Raw genomic sequence first — 18,110 nt, 5'->3', positions numbered from 1 at the left:
TACCTTCCGAAATCCGAAATTTTCCAAAAACCGAAACACGGCTGGTCCCGAGGTTTTCGGATAAAGGATAGTCTACCTGTACTAAAATTTACACACATCTAACCAGACTGTCATACCTTTCAACATAGAAAAAACACTATTTCTTGCTTGTTGGTCCAGGTTTAGTCACACAGCAGTTGAGTTATGTTAAAATTTGCATAAAAGATAATTTTGAATTGCTTTTACCATAGAATCTTCACAACATGTTTTAGATAAAGATTCTGCTATTAACATTTGATATAAAAATCAGAGTGAACTGGTCACCCTCACATTTATTACTAAACAATGCTTTATTAGCAGTAGTAACTTGTGTACAGAAATATTTAAGATGGTCTATTTTCTTACTTTCAAGAGGATTTGAAGAACGGATGGGGCTTACCAGAAGTACCACTAAGATTATACAGTTTAAAATATTAGTTTGAACATCATTTTGTTGCCTTTCTGTTGATGTTGAATCATATCAGCTTAAATAGTGAATACAGGAAATTGGCTGAGGAGTGTTGCTGCGCCCAGGTGTGATCTACAAAAATGTAATTTTCCCATTTACCTGATTGCCCCAGTTCTTCTGTGAAGAAAGAATCATTCAAATCTACATCTGATGGAATCTCGTCATTACTCAGTTCCTCTGCATTTTTAACCTACACAGAAATCAGAATCAAAATATAAATACCACAAATACAAAATTATATTCCATCAAAAATCAGGTCATGGCAATAATGCATGTACAATTATATGATGTCGCTCTTGTGCACTATATAAAAATGAAAAATGATTGTTCTTGCAAACTATCACCCAAACAAAATCTGATCCCATTGATGGAAAAGGTCTAAGGTTGGTGGGGGGGGGGGAGGAAATCACAGATTGCAGAAGCTACTATGGTGGGACTATGTATAAGACGATCTGCATGGAAAACGGCAATGGGCAGACAGCTGTGAGCTGGAAAAGAAGAATGCTACAATGGTGAGTTTGATCATACAGGTTGACTCTCATTCATGTACATTTCGAAATAAAATAAACAAAATTAAACTGTTATTATAGTGACAGACTTTTACAATTACAAAGCCTGGACTAGCCCAAATTTTGATTATGCCAAAGGAAACCTAAGCATAGTTATCCAATTTAAGCACTATTACTGGCCCACAGATTTGGTCTCCTCGCACCCACCCCCACCGCCGCTAACCCTCTAATATGCTGCATCCTACAACTCAATATTCTTATTTAGGTTGCTTGACAATCATGATGTGAAAGCTGTTCTGGTTAGTAAAAGTACCAATAGGCCACACTTGTAAATTTTATTATTCTCTCCTATAATCTATCATGTTTATGATCAGCATTCCAATATGGGAGTTCAAATTTGGTGCAGATACTTCATTTAGCCTTACTAAAATACTCATTCCTTAATGAAATAATTTATTAAAATTGAGGTGTTAGGGAGGCAGATGTATAGGCTTTTTAAAAAAAACAAATACACTAAAATGTGCAAGCAGATGGTACAGGTGACTGGCAGGGGTTTAGCAGGCAACTCCTGTTGGTGTATTTCAGTAACAAGTATGCACCTGTATTTGAATCAGATTTCATTTACAGAACACCACTTTAGGTTGTCTAGTTCACAGTGGGAAATGGAGGTTATCTTTTAGGATGAAATCCTATCTCTTTTTTTACCAATGTGTAATGGGTTAATAGACACTCAAAGGCTGTCATCTAATTGACAAGGGAGGGTGAAATGGACTGCTTCATTAACACAATTCCTCCAATAATGAAGCAGTCCATGCCCGCATGCAGCAAGACCTGGACAGCATCCAGGCTTGAGCTCAAAAATGTCAAATGCAAGACTTTCTTTCAACTAACATTTGTGCCACACAAGTGCCAGGCAATGACTATCTCCAACAAGAAAGAGCCAAACCACCATCACCGATCAATACCACTGACCAGAAATTCAACTGGACCAGCCACATAAATACCGTGGCTACTTAGCAGATCAGAGGCTGGGTATTTTGCCGGAAGTGGTTTACCTCTTGATTTCCCAAAGCCTCTCCACCACCAACAAGGCACAAGTCAAGAGTGTGATGGAATACTCTCCACTTGCCTGGATGGATGAAGCTCCATCAACAAAACAGGATGAAACAGTCCGCTTGATCGGCACCCCATCCACTGGCTTAAACATCTACTCCCTCCACCATGGGCGTACCGTGGTTGCAGTGCGTTCTATCTACAGGACGCCCTGCAGCAAGTCACCAAAGCATCTTCGGCAGCATCTCCCAAACCCGTGATCTCCACCATCTAGAAGGACAAAGGCAGTAGGTGCATGGAATCACCATCACCTCCTCGTTCCCTTACAGGTCACACACCATCCTGACGTGGACATTTATCACCGTTCCTTCATTGTCAAAATCCTGGAACTCCTTATCCAACAGCATTATGGGAGCACCTTAACCACACAGACGGCAGTGATTCAGGAAGAAAGCCCACCACCGTCTTCTCAAGGGAAAATAGATCTGGGCAATAAATGCCAGCTTGCCAGCGATGCCCACATCTCAAGAATGAATGAAAAAAAATCATGAACACTTGTGGTTTTTATAACAACTCAATGCAAAAGATTGTGGCACATGCTAATTGGGCATGTAAAAAGGATGGGGGAGGGGGTAATAGTTGTGCTGGATTTAACTATGTGCCTGTGATGTGATAGTTGGAATGTGGGCAGATTTCAAACTAATACCACTTGTAAAACAATTTCATTTGTCATTTTAGTACAAGCTCTGCACTACTCTTTGAATGGAAAACTAATTTAGAACAGTGTTAAATGAAACAGGAGAGGAACTGTGTGGTGCAGTAAGTTAGACCCCGGATTTTCACCTCTGGGACCGGAATTCAAATTTAGCCGAGACTGATGATATGAAAGTCTCCTCTGGCTGCAACAGTCCTACGTGAAATGAGTTTGGACAATCTCAATCTAGTTCGAACACAAAACTGTTTCTAATTCTCACTCAGAGACCAGAGGATGGCTGATGTGGGAAATAGAATAAAACGTCATATTGGCGCAGTAGGAGTGGAATTAATTTGGAGTGGAATGCTGCAGCAGTCAGGGGGACCTTTATTCTGCATGTGGCTGTGCTCTATCTGACCTGGAAGGGCTTCATGACCGACACTGGGTGCCTGAAATGTCAAGAATAACATTCTCCAGTATTAACATCCCTCACCTTGATAAGCACAGATTTTTTTTTTTTTAATACAAAAATGTGCCTGTTGCTCATGATCCATCTCTTGTGATAGCTTTGGCACAGTGACATTCAGTGACCTGTGTCTGTTTGGCATGTCAGTTTCCAAGCTGGATGGCATTAGAATACATCATTCTTTGTAGCTTAACTATATTCTCTCACAGCACATTACTTTATTTAGATAGATGATATCAGAGATTATCCTTTTCAGTTTACCCTTGGACGGTTACATTTGGCAAGGTAATGTCAGTCTCCTTTAATATGATCCACAATGCTGTCAAAATGCATTGCAAAATAAATTAAATCAGTTGGCTTTCAGTACTGTAGAAGTTTAAAAAAGATACATTTGATCAAAATTACAATTTGTCGATTAAACATTTTCCCAGAGAGATTGTCTCAAACACAATCAAACAGAAGAGCTGCATTGTCATGTGTAAGCCAATAAATGAGAAGATATATGCGCAGCCATCTTAAAAAAAATGAATTTCCTATTTAAAATTCCTATACGTCAATTCAATTAAAAACAATTCTATGCTAACCTAATCACAATTGCAGAATGTTCTACAAATTATTTATAATTTGCTAATATAGCTGCTCACAGGTTTCAATGTAAAAGAAATTGAAATGTTTAAATTCTGTAGTTGCTTTTTTTTTGATTATTGAAGTTGAAATGACACACTACTGCAATATCCCCGTCCATGTGTCTCTATAATTGAGACAGACAGCCGGCAGACTATCCTCCCCATATGGGTTCAATCTGGCAGTTCGGCTGTCATGAAGCTAAACCTTGTTTTAACATCTGAAGCCGCCAGGAAGCCAAAAATGTCAATATATACAGATTTAAAAATCTACATTACATTAGCTGATAGCACAGATATAGCAGAACACCACATACTATAAATATGGACAATACACGAGTGCTTAAACTGTGCCCAGAGTATAATTCAAACCTAACTACAGTCTGGCAAATAGCAAGAGGTTGCTCATAAAACGAACCTCTACTTTCCTTAAATTTCCACAGTTATGAAATAGAGCTGCATTTTTGGAGAAGGAAGAGAAAGAGCTGAATTTTCTATTTTTTTTAAAATAAAAAGCTTAAGTTTCCTCTCTCTAAAATATATAAAAGCCAGACATGGCAGTTAACGCAATTCTAGACAGTGGACGTGCCATATCTTTCTGCCCAGATACACATTAATTCTGACAATTACATAACACAGGTTGCAGCAAGACCTAATTTAAGGAGTGTAGAGTCTGTTATATGGAGATCACATTCTCCAACCCAGCCATCATCTCTTTTTCCATCTTTTAGTAAAATCAGATACCAAATTAAAAGGTCTTCGCACATCATGTTTTCAATGTCCATAAGCACAAAAAATTCTGAATTGATTAGATAACCACCATCTTTTAAGTTAACCATGCCGATTTGGTCAAATATAGACAGGTACTAAAAGCGATCAATCAGTAACAAGGAGCCACACAAAACTAATTTAAATCGTTCAAATATTTTTGAAGAGTAGCAAACAGGCAGCAGCTATCACACAAAATCATTTATTTTTTGAAACTGGTTACAGCTGCCCTCTTAAGATCTGGTCCAGCTGACTATAAAGGTGGAACAAGGAACATAAATATATAGCATAAAATAATTCTCAAAAATACATTAAGTTTACCCATAAAGTCAGTGATTGTATGCTAGCAATGCGTCCAAGAAGTTTTCCCCCGACACGTGCTTACCCCTCATTATTGAGCTTGGGGTTTGAGCTCAGCTTCCATTATGTACCTCCGCCTGAATAAAGAAGCTCAACCAAATAGCATTCTGTTAGAAAGCACTAATCTGCGCACATCGTACTGGTGTACTAAACTCCGAGAATGCAGCTTAAGTCTTCACCTTCTGCTTGACAAATTGTGACACACTCAGTGAATGGCCAGTATTGCTGTCAATCGTAACGCCACATTCCAATTTTCTGATATCCTTCCTTAGATAAGGAGACCAAAACTGTGCGCATTACTCCAGGTGTGGCCTCACCAAAGCCCTGTACAATTGTAGCAAGACTTCCTTACTCTTGTACTCCAACCCACTAGCGATAAAGTCCAACATGCCATTTGCCTTCCTAATTGCTTGCTGTACCTGCATGCTAACTCTGTGTTCCTTGTACATGCTCGCCCTGCTCTCTTTTGACTCAGAAAAAGCATTCATGGAGAGGACATTCTTCCTTGTGACACTTCATAGAACATCCTTTTCCAACACAGATGCTTGCAATAAAAATGGAATGCTTCTGGCTTCTTGCCAGGGTCTATGCATGGGAAGGTGTGCAGGGGGTTGATAGGGAAGACCTGCTCTCCATTCTCTGCCACAGGTTTTGTTGGGTTGCCTGTGGCCAGAGACCAAGCCACAGTGACTTGAATCTGGGCAGCCCACCAATAACGTCTGAAATTTAGGAGGCCGAGAGCTCCCTCTTGTTTTGGAAGCTAAAGGGACTTGAACATAAGAACATAAGAACATAAGAAATAGGAGCAGGAGTAGGCCAATCGGCCCCTCGAGCCTGCTCCACCATTCAATAAGATCATGGCTGATCTGATCCTAACCTCAAATTTTCTATCACTCTGCATCCACCCGAACCCATGTGATCTCCCGGGAGAGGCGAAAAACCAGATAAAGACCCAATGGCCAATTTGGGAGAAAAAAATCTGGGAAATTCCTCTCCGACCCATCTAGGCGATCGAAATTCTTCCAGGAGATCACTCTGTCCCTATATTTTCTACAGTACTTACCTTCTGTAAAGGCGATCTCCACCCCAGCCAGGAACAGGAATAAAACCATCTCCTGAAATCTAACAGAATTAGAACACAGTAGGAGCAGAACAAGGCTACACGGCCCCTGGGCCCGCTCCACTACCCACAGGGCCATGACCATTCCGAACCCAGACTCATGTCCAATTTCCTGCCCGCTCCCCGTAACCCTTAATTCCCTTTACTTCTAGGAAACTATCTATTTCTGTTTTAAATTTATTTAATGATGTAGCTTCCACAGCTTTCTGGGGCAGCAAATTCCACAAACCTACCACCCTCTGAGTGAAGAAGTTTCTCCTCATCTCAGTTTTGAATGAGCAGCCCCTTATTTTAAGATTATGCCCCCTAGTTCTAGTTTCACCCATCATTGGGAACATCCTCACCGCATCCACCCGATCAAGCCCCTTCACAATCTTATATGTTTCAATAAGATCGCCTCTCATTCTTCTGAACTCCAATGAGTAGAGTCCCAATCTACTCAACCTCTCCTCATATGACCACCCCCTCATCCCCGGGATTAACCGAGTGAACCTTCTTTGTACTGACTCGAGAGCAAGTATGTCTTTTCTTAAGTATGGACACCAAAACTGTATGCAGTATTCCAGGTGCGGCCTCACCAATACCTTGTACAACTGCAGCAATACCTCCCTGTTTTTATATTCTATCCCCCTAGCAATAAAAGCCAACATTCCATTGGCCTTCTTGATCACTTGCTGCACCTGCATACTAACTTTTTGAGTTTCATGCACCAGGACCCCCAGATCCCTTTGTACTACAGTACTTTCCAGTTTCTTGCCATTAAGATAATAACTTGCTCTATGATTTTTCCTGCCAAAGTGCATAACCTCACTTTCCAGTATTGTATTCCATCTGCCAAATCTCTGCCCACTTACTTAGCCTGTCTATGTCCCTTTGCAGGTTTTTTATGTCCTCCTCACTCACTACTTTCCGTCCCATCTTTGTATCATCTGCAAACTTTGATATGTTACACTCGGTCCCCTCCTCCAAATCGTTAATATAGATTGTAAAGAGTTGGGGACCCAGCACTGACCCCTGCGGAACACCACTAGTTACTGGTTGCCAATCTGAGAACGAACCATTTATCCCAACTCTCTGCTTTCTGTTAGAGAGCCAATCCTCCACCCACGCCAGAATATTACCCCCAATCCCGTGATTTTTTATCTTGAGCAATAATCTTTTGTGTGGCACCTTGTCAAATGCCTTTTGGAAGTCTAAATACACTACGTCCACTGGTTCCCCTTTATCCACCCTGTATGTTACTTCCTCAAAAAACTCAAGCAAATTTGTTAAACATGACTTCCCCTTCATGAAACCATGCTGAGTTTGCCCTATTAAATTATGTTTATCCAAATGTCCCGTTACTGTCTCCTTAATAATGGACTCTAACATTTTACCAACCACAGATGTTAGGCTAACAGGTCTATAGTTTCCAGCCTTCTGCCTACTACCCTTTTTAAATAAGGGTGTTACATTAGCAGTTTTCCAATCTGCCGGGACCTTTGCTGAGTCCAGTGAGTTTTGGAAAATGATTACCAATGCATCCACAATCCCTACCGCTACTTCCCTCAAGACCCTGGGATGCAAGCCATCAGGTCCAGGGGATTTATCCGCCTTGAGTCCCATTATTTTACCAAGTACCACTTCCTTAGTGATTTTAATTGTATTTAGTTCCTCCCCCCCTAGAGCCCCCTGTTTGTCCAGTGTTGGGATATTCTTAGTGTCCTCTACTGTAAAGACTGATACAAAATAATTGTTCAGTGTTTTTGCCATCTCCATGTTTCCCACCATTAATTTCTCGGTCTCATCCTCTAAGGGACCAACATTTACTTTAGCCACCCTTTTTCTTTTTATATAACTATAGAAACTTTTACTGTCTGTTTTTATATTTTTTGCTAATTTACTTTCATAATCTATCTTCCCTTTCTTAATCAATCTTTTTGTTATTTTTTGCTGTCTTTTAAAGACTTCCCAATCTTCCATCCTCCCACTAGATTTGGCTACCTTATATGCCCTTGTTTTTAGTCGGATACTATCCTTAATTACTTTACTTAGCCACGGATGGCTATCTTTTCTTTTACACCCTTTTTTCCTCAGTGGAATATATTTTTTTTGGAAGTTGTAAAATAACTCCTTAAATGTACACCACTGGTCATGTACCGTCTTACCCTTTAATCTATTTTCCCAGTCCACTCTAATTAATTCCGCTCTCATACCTTCATAGTCTCCTTTATTCAAGCTCAGCACGCTTGTTTGAGATCCAACCTTCTCACCCTCTAATTGAATATGGAACTCAACCATGTTATGGTCACTCATTCCAAGGGGATCCTTTACTAGGACATTTTTAATTAATCCTGTCTCATTACACAGGACCAAATCTAAGGTTGCTTGCCCCCTGGTCGGTTCAGTTACATACTGCTCAAGAAACCCATCCCTAATACACTCAATGAACTCTTCCTCAAGGCTGCTCTGCCCAATTTGATTTGTCCAGTTAATATGATAATTAAAATCCCCCATAATTATAGCTGTTCCCTTATTACAAGCCTCAACTATTTCCTGATTAATACTCCGTCCAACAGAGTTGCAACTGTTCGGAGGCCTATAGACTACACCCACTAGTGTTTTTTTCCCCTTATTATTCCTTACCTCCACCCAAACTGTTTCACTATCCTGCTCCTTTGACCCAATATCATTTCTCTGTATTATAGTGATTCCTTCCTTTATTAACATAGCCACCCCACCTCCTCTCCCTTCCTGCCTGTCCTTCCTGATTGTTAAATAACCTGGTATGTTTAATTCCCAGTCATGGTCACCCTGCAGCCATGTTTCTGTAATGGCCACAAGATCATACCCATGTGTCATTATTTGTGCCGTTAACTCATTCATTTTGTTACGAATGCTACGTGCATTCAGATAAAGAACTCTCAAATATATTTTGTAACACTTAGTTCCTGTTTTTTCCCTTTTTAGTACTTTACTTTTTACTCCATACCTTCTGTCCCTTCCTGACACATTCTGTTTTTTAATTCCCCCACTGCTACCTAAGTCTATGACCTTCTCTGTTGTCATTTCTATTATTTGCTCTCTAGAAACCTCCCCCCCACTAATTAGTTTAAAGCCCTCTCTACAGCCCTAGTTATATGATTCGCCAGGACTCTAGTCCCTGCACTGGCCAAGTGGAGTCCGTCCCAACAGAACAGCTCCCTCCTGTCCCAGTACTGGTGCCAGTGTCCCAAGAAGCAAAACCCATTTCTCCCACACCAGTTTTTGAGCCACGCATTTAAGTGTATTGAGGTGTATTTGCTCAAAGGAACTTGGAAATGCAACTGTCCTGGTTATGGAATTGTTGGGCTGGTATACCTTAAAAAAACAGCATCTAGGATATGTAGAGGATGCAGAGGAAGATGTTGATCTTTAGCATGCTCACCCTACACAACAGTGAAAAAGCAGGCTACTGCATCTAGTTAGGTCGATAAATATGTCGCTGGGGTTGGGGGGAGCTGTTGCATGTGTCAGCCGTGGCTCAGTTACTCTCGCCTCTGAGTCAGGAGGTTGTGGCTTCAAGTCCCACTCCAGAGACCTGAGCACAAAAATCTAGGTTGACACCCCAGTGCAGTGCTGAGGGAGTGCTGCACTGTCAGAGGTGCTGTCTTTCAGATGAGACGTTAAACCGAGGCCCCGTCTGCTCTCTCAAGTTGACGTAAAAGACCCCATGACACTAAATCAAAGAAGAGCAGGGGAGTTCTCACCAGTGTCCTGGCCAATATTTATCCCTCACTCAACATCAGAAAAAACATTATCTGGTCATTATCACATTGCTGTTTATGGGGGCTTGCTGTGCGCAAACTGGCTGCAGCGTTTCCTACATTACAATAGTGACTACACTTCAAAAGTACTTAATTGGCTGTAAAGCGCTTCGGGACGTCCTGAGGTTGTGAAAGGCGCTATATAAATGCAAGTCTTTCTTAGTACATGGTGACAAGTTTCAGTATGACATACCCATCAAGGTATCTAAAGCTGGACCCTAGCCATGCAAAGGGATAAAATTCCTGTATTTGTTATCGGGACGTCTTGCATCAGGGATATGCCTTTGTTTTAAAGTAGCTGAGTACGTAACCAAAGAGATTCATCCAAATTCTCTGATGCTTTGAAAGATAGAGGACTGAGGTGGTTGGGCCTGTCAATGTTAAAGAGGAAAAGTAGAATCACTGACTCATTTCTAGTCCTTCTAGCAGTGAGTTAGAATTTGGTGGAGACCTGGGAGCAAGGCAACTGCCTTACCTCTTGGAAAGGGATTGAGTTGTGGTCTATAGGGGCATATAAAAAAGGTGGAAAACTTTCAAAGTCATTGAACAAAAATGTTACTTCTGTTAAATGTTATTAGCAAGGGGGAACATTAGGGTTGTGTATAAATGCAAGTTAAAGTTTGGGGCTTTCATATTTTCCTATACATCCTTCTCCAATTTGGAATTGGATTTACCAGAGCACAGAAAAAAAAGAGCGCAGATAATCCGTGAAGAAAATACTGAACCAGAGAGAAAAAAAAACTAATGATAACAGAATACCTAATTACAAACAACATTTTTAAAAAAAAGTAGTGCAAAACAGTACCATCAGCCAGATATGCAATAAAATGTGAGCTTTAAGTTAAGATTTCCTTTGCCTTATACTGCAGACCAGGAATGTCCCAAGCTTTTTTGCCTTCATGGCGCATTTAGCTACTTACCACAGGCCGTAAGGCCAGTAAAAAGTTTAAATAAAGCTTTATTTAATTTGCATATATCTGCAGTTGCTGCTGCCATAAAAATAGCTGTGTGTTTGGATTTAGAATGTATCCAGCCATGAGCAAACAGCACCAAAAACAACCCTTTTCAAATCTTCAGGCGCACAAAATTTAAACAGGATAAATCAGCGAGCAAAAGATAGAATTGAAATAGAACTGAATTACCTGGGCTCTGCGGGCCACATAGTTTGGACAACTCTGCCTTCGATGGGTGAAAAACCTGTGCAAGTCTTTTGACAGTTATAAGAGACAGGCTACTGAAAAGGGATTTCAACATCTTTAAAACTCAGTTGCTGATAATACAAGTACACCAGCTGTACAGACCACAAATATCACATAGGTACCGACCAGTAAATAAAAGTTCTTATTTTGGCTGCAACAAAGAATACAGATGAACGTGCAAGTGAAGTGGACGAGCAGGCAGTGATTAGTGCACTAACACTCTGTTGCTTGGGGGTCGGTGGGGGGGAGGGAGGAAGGTGGTGGGGGGGGGGACAGTTTTGAGCATGCTGAGTAGTAACGAATGGAGATTGTCTGTAATTGGATGTGTAACTGCACAGAATATGCCATGATGTATTTCACTGCTTTGACAAGTTATTGGAGTTTGTTAACAGCTAACTAAAGAAGAAAAAAAACATAACAAGCCCCTACTTCTCAAACACCAGTGATTTTCATTTTAAAATTCTGCGCCCCACTGGCCAGCAAAGCCCCCTCTTGCACCATGCGCCACTCCCTTGCTTGAAATGTGACCACAATAAACATCACAACCACATTCCAGACAATAACTACTACTTGCATTTACATAGTGCCTTTTATGTAGAAAAACATTCAATGGTACTTCACAGAGGCTACCCGTGAGAACGCCTAAATCTCGGGGGGGGGGGGGGGGGGGGGCGGTGGGAAGAGTTTGAAAAATAAATGCAGATTTGCGCATGCGCAAGCGCAAAAAAAAATGGCTGGAACGTTATCAAGCAAAATTTGACACTAAGCCACATAAGGAGATATTAGGGCAGAAGCTTGGTCAAAGAGGTAGGTTACAAGGAGCGTCTTAAAGGAGGAAAAAGAGGTAGAGAGGCGTAGAGGTTTAGGGAGGGAATTCCAGAGCTTAGGGCCTAGGCAGCTGAAAGCACGGCCACCAGTGGTGGAGCGATTAAAATTGGGGGATGGGCAAGAGGCCCGAATTGAAGGAGCACAGAGATCTCGGAGGGTTGTAGGGCTGGATGAGGCTACCTTCTGGAAAGACTAACGGTCAAAAGCAGAACAAGGCCGGCCTGCGAGTGACGCGACAGCGGGGCCACCGATCCACCTACTCCTGGTCCTATTTCTTATGTTAGTACAGGAAACTTTGTGGTATCCAGCACCGACGGGACCGAGCTGTTGCCGTTCCATCAAAACTGCCGGACAAACCAGTGCTAATGTTAAAACATACGGAGCTTTTGAGCTCCGTATCTAGCAACAAACCCTGTTGCTCAGCAACAGCTTCTAAATAGTCGGCCGTAGCTTGCAAGCATCTCTGTAGCTAAGCAACAGCTTCAGCTAGACCTTGCAGAGCCTGACTGGTGAAAAAAAAGCAACGAAAAGAAAAAAAAAACTTACTGAACCGACTCCTGAATTTTGCCGGTGGATCGAGCATTCCGGACAGTTAACCTCCGGATAAACCAAAGTTTCCTGTAATCAGTTAGTGACAGCCGAATGTGCTTCCTGTCCGGGAGCAAAGGTCAGCGAGGGGTCGGGCCAGGGGAAAAAAATAGCAACTCATGATTTAGATCTCAAATCTTTATCTCCTGATTTATGAGGCGGTGGGGTTGGCAATACTGCATAACAGACTGATGACAAAGGTCAGGACATGTGGAGTCAGGGGCCAGGTAGCAGAATGGGTTGAAAGAAAGCTGCTGAATAGAAAACAGAGGAAGTCAAGGGAAGTTTCTCGGACTAGTAGAACCACTATTGTTTACCATATACATAAATGATTTGGACTCAGGAATTGGGAGGTTATGGTGTTGAAATTTGCAGATGGTACCAAATTTGTAGGGGGGCGTGGGGGGTGTAGCTAATAATCTGGAGGACTGCACCAAAATACAGGATGACATGAACAGGCTTGCAGAGTGGGCAGATAAATGGCAAAATCAAATTCCATATAGTGAAGTGTGAGGTGGTTCATTTTGGTAGGAGGAATAAAGAGGCCACTTATTCCTTGGAAGGCAAGAAGGGTAGAGGAGCAAAGTGATCTGGGAATGCAGACGCTTAAGTTGCTAAAAGTAGTAGCACAGGTTGATATGGCCATAAAGTGTGGAAACAAACTGGAGTTCATTTCTAGAGGAATAGAACACAAAAGCAGGAAGGTAATGTTAATTTTAGATAGAAACTTGGTTAAGCCACACTTGGGAGTACTGTGCTCAATTCTGGACTCCATACTACAAAAAAGATATTGAAGCACTATAGAAAGTGCAGAAGAGATTTACAAGGATGCTACCAGAATTGAGGATGCACCATCAGGAAAGTTTGAGAAAGCTGGGGCTCTTTTCTCTGGAAGAAAGACTTAGAGGAGGTCTAATTCAGGTCTTTAAAATTACAAAGAGATTCAATAGGGTGGATGGGGAGAAACCATTTCTACTTGTGGATGAGTCCACAACAAGGAGGGAATAAACTAACAGATCAAATGAAGAATTTGTTTACAAAGCATAGTGAAAAACTAGACATTTCTACCACATGGAGTGGTTGAAGCGGATAGCTTTGCTACATTTAAGGGAGGCTTAATGCTTGCATGAGAAGGGAATAGAGGGATTGGGGGCAGGGTGGGAAGAGCTCATTAGAGGAGGTTCGTGTTAAGTATAAACATTGGCATAGACCAATTGAGCTGTTTCTATGCTGTAGATTCTATGTAAGATGAGAAGTCTCATGTATAAATTAAATAAAGGTTATGGACGTAGGTGGATATGGATAAATTTTCACTGGGTATGTATATGTAAAGGTAAATATGGACATTATTAAATCTAGATATTTTGGCGAAGTATAAATATGTGATATACAGGGTGACATTTGTTCTCATTGGAGTTATGTTCTAAGTACACTTGTATACTGTATTAGGGAAGAAAAATTAATAAAAATTGTTACAAATTGACCACTCTATACTTTCATAAGAATGCAATTGTTTAATAGTGTTAAATTAACTAGTAAAGGGGGCTAATCCATTTTGCTTGGTCACCTACTATGGCAACTTCCTTCACAAAATTATCCAAAGCATCTGAATCACATATGATGCTTGTTGTGCCCTTGATCTTTTGAGAACGAAATTCCCTCAGCACCTTTCATAAGAGGCCAGTTTCAATCACACATCTGCAAGATTTTAAAAAAAGAATTCCAATCCTGTACAATACACAAGATTTGCCAAAATTGCCAGGCCATCTTCGCAGAACTGCGTAAATTGAAACTTTTGAATCAGGTTGCCAAACACCGCCAGCCTGCCCCTCCCCCTCCCAAAAGTTATCTTCAAATGTTTAAAATATTAATTTAACAGATTGCCAGCTCTTTAGTTTCAACATCCATAAAATGGAATCACCAATGCAATTCAACCTGAAACTCAGGGATTTCTCATTTTACAACTTCAATAGGAATTTGATACAGTGGTTTATACTCGTCCGATGTTTTAGCTGTAGTTTATTGCGTGACTCCCATGAGGCCAGACTATACTTCCAATTTTTTTTTTTTAATTAATATTTTTACACAAGGTCAATTTACTCCCTTCACATGAACCATTTGTCTACTGACTTTTCCAGCTTTCAAAATATGTTTCACTCCCCCCCCCCCCCCCCGACCCCATATACAACATCTGCAAAATTGTTATGAGAGAAGTATTACAATACAGAATCACAGAAATGTACAGAACCAAAGGCCATCACTTAATTTAGACAATTCTATGGTTTGGTTAGTTTGAATTTTGTTGCTGAAATCTTCACAGGGTTAATGGACAATTTCATGAAACATATTATAATCCACATCATCCAGTCAACAGAAAGATCTTACCAACAATTATGTTTAGAAGCATGAACCAAGTAAGTGCCAGACACTAATCCAATATTTACTTCTGTTTAAAAAAAAAGTCCAAACAGTTAAATTATGCAAGCGCATTCCTATACTTGACAAACTTCAATGATCAAAGTTAGTTTCCAACTTTCTGGGTGGATCAACCAGAAGTTTATTTTGCTTTAATCACAGAAGACTCTTAATGATGTTTACCCTGGCAGTTAAAAGAAGATTAAAAATTACAGAATGCCTTTTTTAAAAAAAACTGAAGCCCAAGTTATAAATAAAGAGATTATTTGAGCATGGTATACAGTTTTCAAGTAAACAAACCTCTCTTTGGGGACCAGCCAATATTTGCTATTCACCAGAAATTTTATGTTTGTATAAAAGATCACATCCTTACTTTGCCTCTCTTTCGCTGCAAAGAGGAAATAAAGTTTCAAAGTTAGAAATGACCAGTTACCTCCTGATCTTCATTTTTGTTCTTTTTCTTTCTCTTCTGCTGCTTCTTATCCTTTCGCTTCTCCAAGTACTGTTCCCACGGTGTTGGTATGTTATGTCTCTCCAATTTCTTCTTTACTATTGCTTCTGTTGTTTCTTTTAGACCTGAAGTAAGATGGAACACTTCTTATTGCATACAGGACATACAAAATGCTCAGATGATTGAAGGAGACTCAATTATCACCTTAAATCATGATATATCAAAGAATTATACCACATAAGGACATTACATACGTAGGAAAACTGTGGACAATCTAATAATTGTAAGCGGGTTATCCTGCTCACCAATCACATAGATTAACCATCTCATGCCAAAAAACAAATCAATATTATGGGTAGTAAAAGATTGGTGCACACCATCAAGCAGACTACCCACTATTTGGAAAGATGAATCAACTCAGTTGTGACTAGCTGTCTTGGCATCACTAATCTAATTTTGGATCCAATGTTCCTTCCCCCATAGCTCTGCCAGGGCACAGGTCAGTTGGAGGGCACCCAAACTGTGCTTTGTCCTACATAACACAAACTTATCTGGATTTCTGGGTTCAATAGCATTAGCCTGCCATTCCCCAGGTGCAGGCCTGTCCCCAAGTCCAACAGCAGCAGTCAGAGGCCTCCACGTTCAATCTGCATCCTGCTGGTCCTGTACACAATAACCACTTACCTTCTGGCTGGTCTTCCAGCAGTACCCAGGGCCCACTCAGATCCTGTGACCTAAATGGAGCTGGATGCAACGCCTAACTGATTTCTTTTCGGTGCCCCTTCCAAAAAGACACCGGCTCTATGATCGAACATGACAACAAGGGTGGGAGGTCACCTTTGGGCCCTCCCACCTTCTTTGCATGGTTGCCCCACACTCATGCAAGCACTCCAACCCTCCCTCGGGGTCCCTGGGCAATGTTAGTGGGGTGGAGACCCAGAATGTTAGACCACTGTTCCCCATTTTAATTTCAAGCCTGATCTACAGGCTTTCAGTGTCTCCCATTTCCTCATCTATTTCTTGGGTGTGCCTCTCACTGCCATAGCTATTCACATGTTCATTGTTTCTCGAACGTCTTTAATGCTTCTTTCCATTGTCTGATGTAAAGATTCGGTGTCAGTCTTGACTCAGTGATACCACTGTCACCCGAGTCAGGATTTTGAGTTCAAGCCCCACTCCAGAGACGGGAGCACAAAATCTAGACCGACACTTCAGGGCTGCTGTCTTTCAGATGAGACAATAAACTGAGGCCCCGTTTGCTCTCTCAGGTGGATGTAAAAGATCCCATAGCACTATTTGAAAAAGAGCAAGGAAGTTTTCCTGGCCATCATTTATCTCTCAAACAATATCACTAAAACATATTATCTGGTTATTTGTCACAATACTCTTTGTGGGATCTTACTGTGCGCAAATTGGATGCCGCATTTCCCCACATTACAAGTGATTAAACTTCAAAAATTACTTTACTGGCTGTAAAGCGCTTTGTGACATCTTGAGGTTGTGAAAGGCGCTATATTAATGCAAGTTCTTTCTATTACCTCAGTCATCTATCCATCCATTAAATTGTGCGATCATTTACCATTATGGCTGGAGCCCGAAACTTGTCTGTTGTTTTCCCAGATGCTGACTGACCTGATGCATGCTTACAGCATTTTCAGTTTTTGTATCTGCATTAGGCTCATCAAGAACTAAATTGTTTTTCCGGATTATCAATTAAGAACCGATTCTTAAACAGAAATGTATTATATAATGAACATGAGAGAGATAGCCCATAATAAAGCCTGTAATGCAAAATAAAAATTTGACACTTGTGTTTGGAAGCTCCTGATCATTTCTAACTCTTGATTTAATAAGTAAAGTTGAATTTTCATCTAAAATAGCATAATAGTGAATACATAAACGTCTTTTGGTAATGTAATCATGTGCAAAATAGTAGATTATTCAGTTATCATTGTAATGCCGTAAGATTTTAAGCTCCATTCTCATATCCTTGCACATTCAAATTTTAATTATGTCCCTTTACACAGGTGATTCCAAGGCAATTTACTGCACAAATTATTGAACACCGTTAGAGAATCAGGAATACATATATATACACGTGGGAAATGACAGTTTAGTAGCAAGTCTTTTCAGATCTCGCAAACAATTTTCAATGCACTGGATAACTAAAACAACATTTTTTGAAATTCCTGGTAAATTGCCAGTAACTTATTGACATCAATTTTTGAGAGTTCTGCAACACTGGCACAGACATTTGAGTTATTATTCCAAAATAGGATAAAGTTTCATCACCAGGCCTAATTTTATTACCAACAGACTGTGCATGTACCCTCACAGATCGGATGGTCATTTTTGGCCCAACTATGGTCTTATCAGCATCAGTTCTTCATTCCTTTCCCAACCATAAATCTGACTTTCATCCCAACCAATCCCTTGATCTTTTCCCAGCCTTGATAAGCATGTTTTTTTTGGCTGCTATAGAACCATAGGGTCCTACTCTATGGCTCACTTATCTCTGAATTGCAATCCCTTCATCCTCTTTCCCTTGAACTTCATTAATTTTTACACAGTCTGATGTTTCCTGAACACCAGGCAGAGACAAATCTCATAATTTATATCAGCTGCACTTGAGCTTTACTGTCCTTAGCTCATTCTGGGTTTTGTGTTGTATCCAACAATTAGTGAATCTATCAATTCACTGGCTGCCATTCCAAGTGTGCTGGACCAAGACAAAAAGAAGGCTTTATAGCTGACACAATGGATG

At 40.6% G+C, this 18,110-nt stretch overlaps 1 protein-coding gene across 1 annotated transcript in view; it reads right to left on the bottom strand.

Moving 5' to 3' along the window:
• esf1 (ESF1 nucleolar pre-rRNA processing protein) overlaps nucleotides 1-18,110 on the bottom strand; it is an 80,352-nt gene that overhangs the window by 11,965 nt on the left and 50,277 nt on the right. Inside the window, exons 10-11 of the mRNA XM_085981649.1 lie at nucleotides 15,329-15,471; nucleotides 587-677 (exon numbers count right to left, since the gene is read on the bottom strand). Coding sequence (XP_085837775.1) covers nucleotides 587-677; nucleotides 15,329-15,471 — 234 coding nt within the window. The remainder of the gene's footprint in view (nucleotides 1-586; nucleotides 678-15,328; nucleotides 15,472-18,110) is intronic.

Source organism: Somniosus microcephalus, chromosome 3 (assembly GCF_052327205.1).
Source record: "Somniosus microcephalus isolate GS21.2 chromosome 3, FLI_Smic_1.0, whole genome shotgun sequence".
NCBI lineage: Eukaryota > Metazoa > Chordata > Chondrichthyes > Squaliformes > Somniosidae > Somniosus > Somniosus microcephalus.
This window is presented reverse-complemented; position numbering and strand designations above follow the sequence as displayed.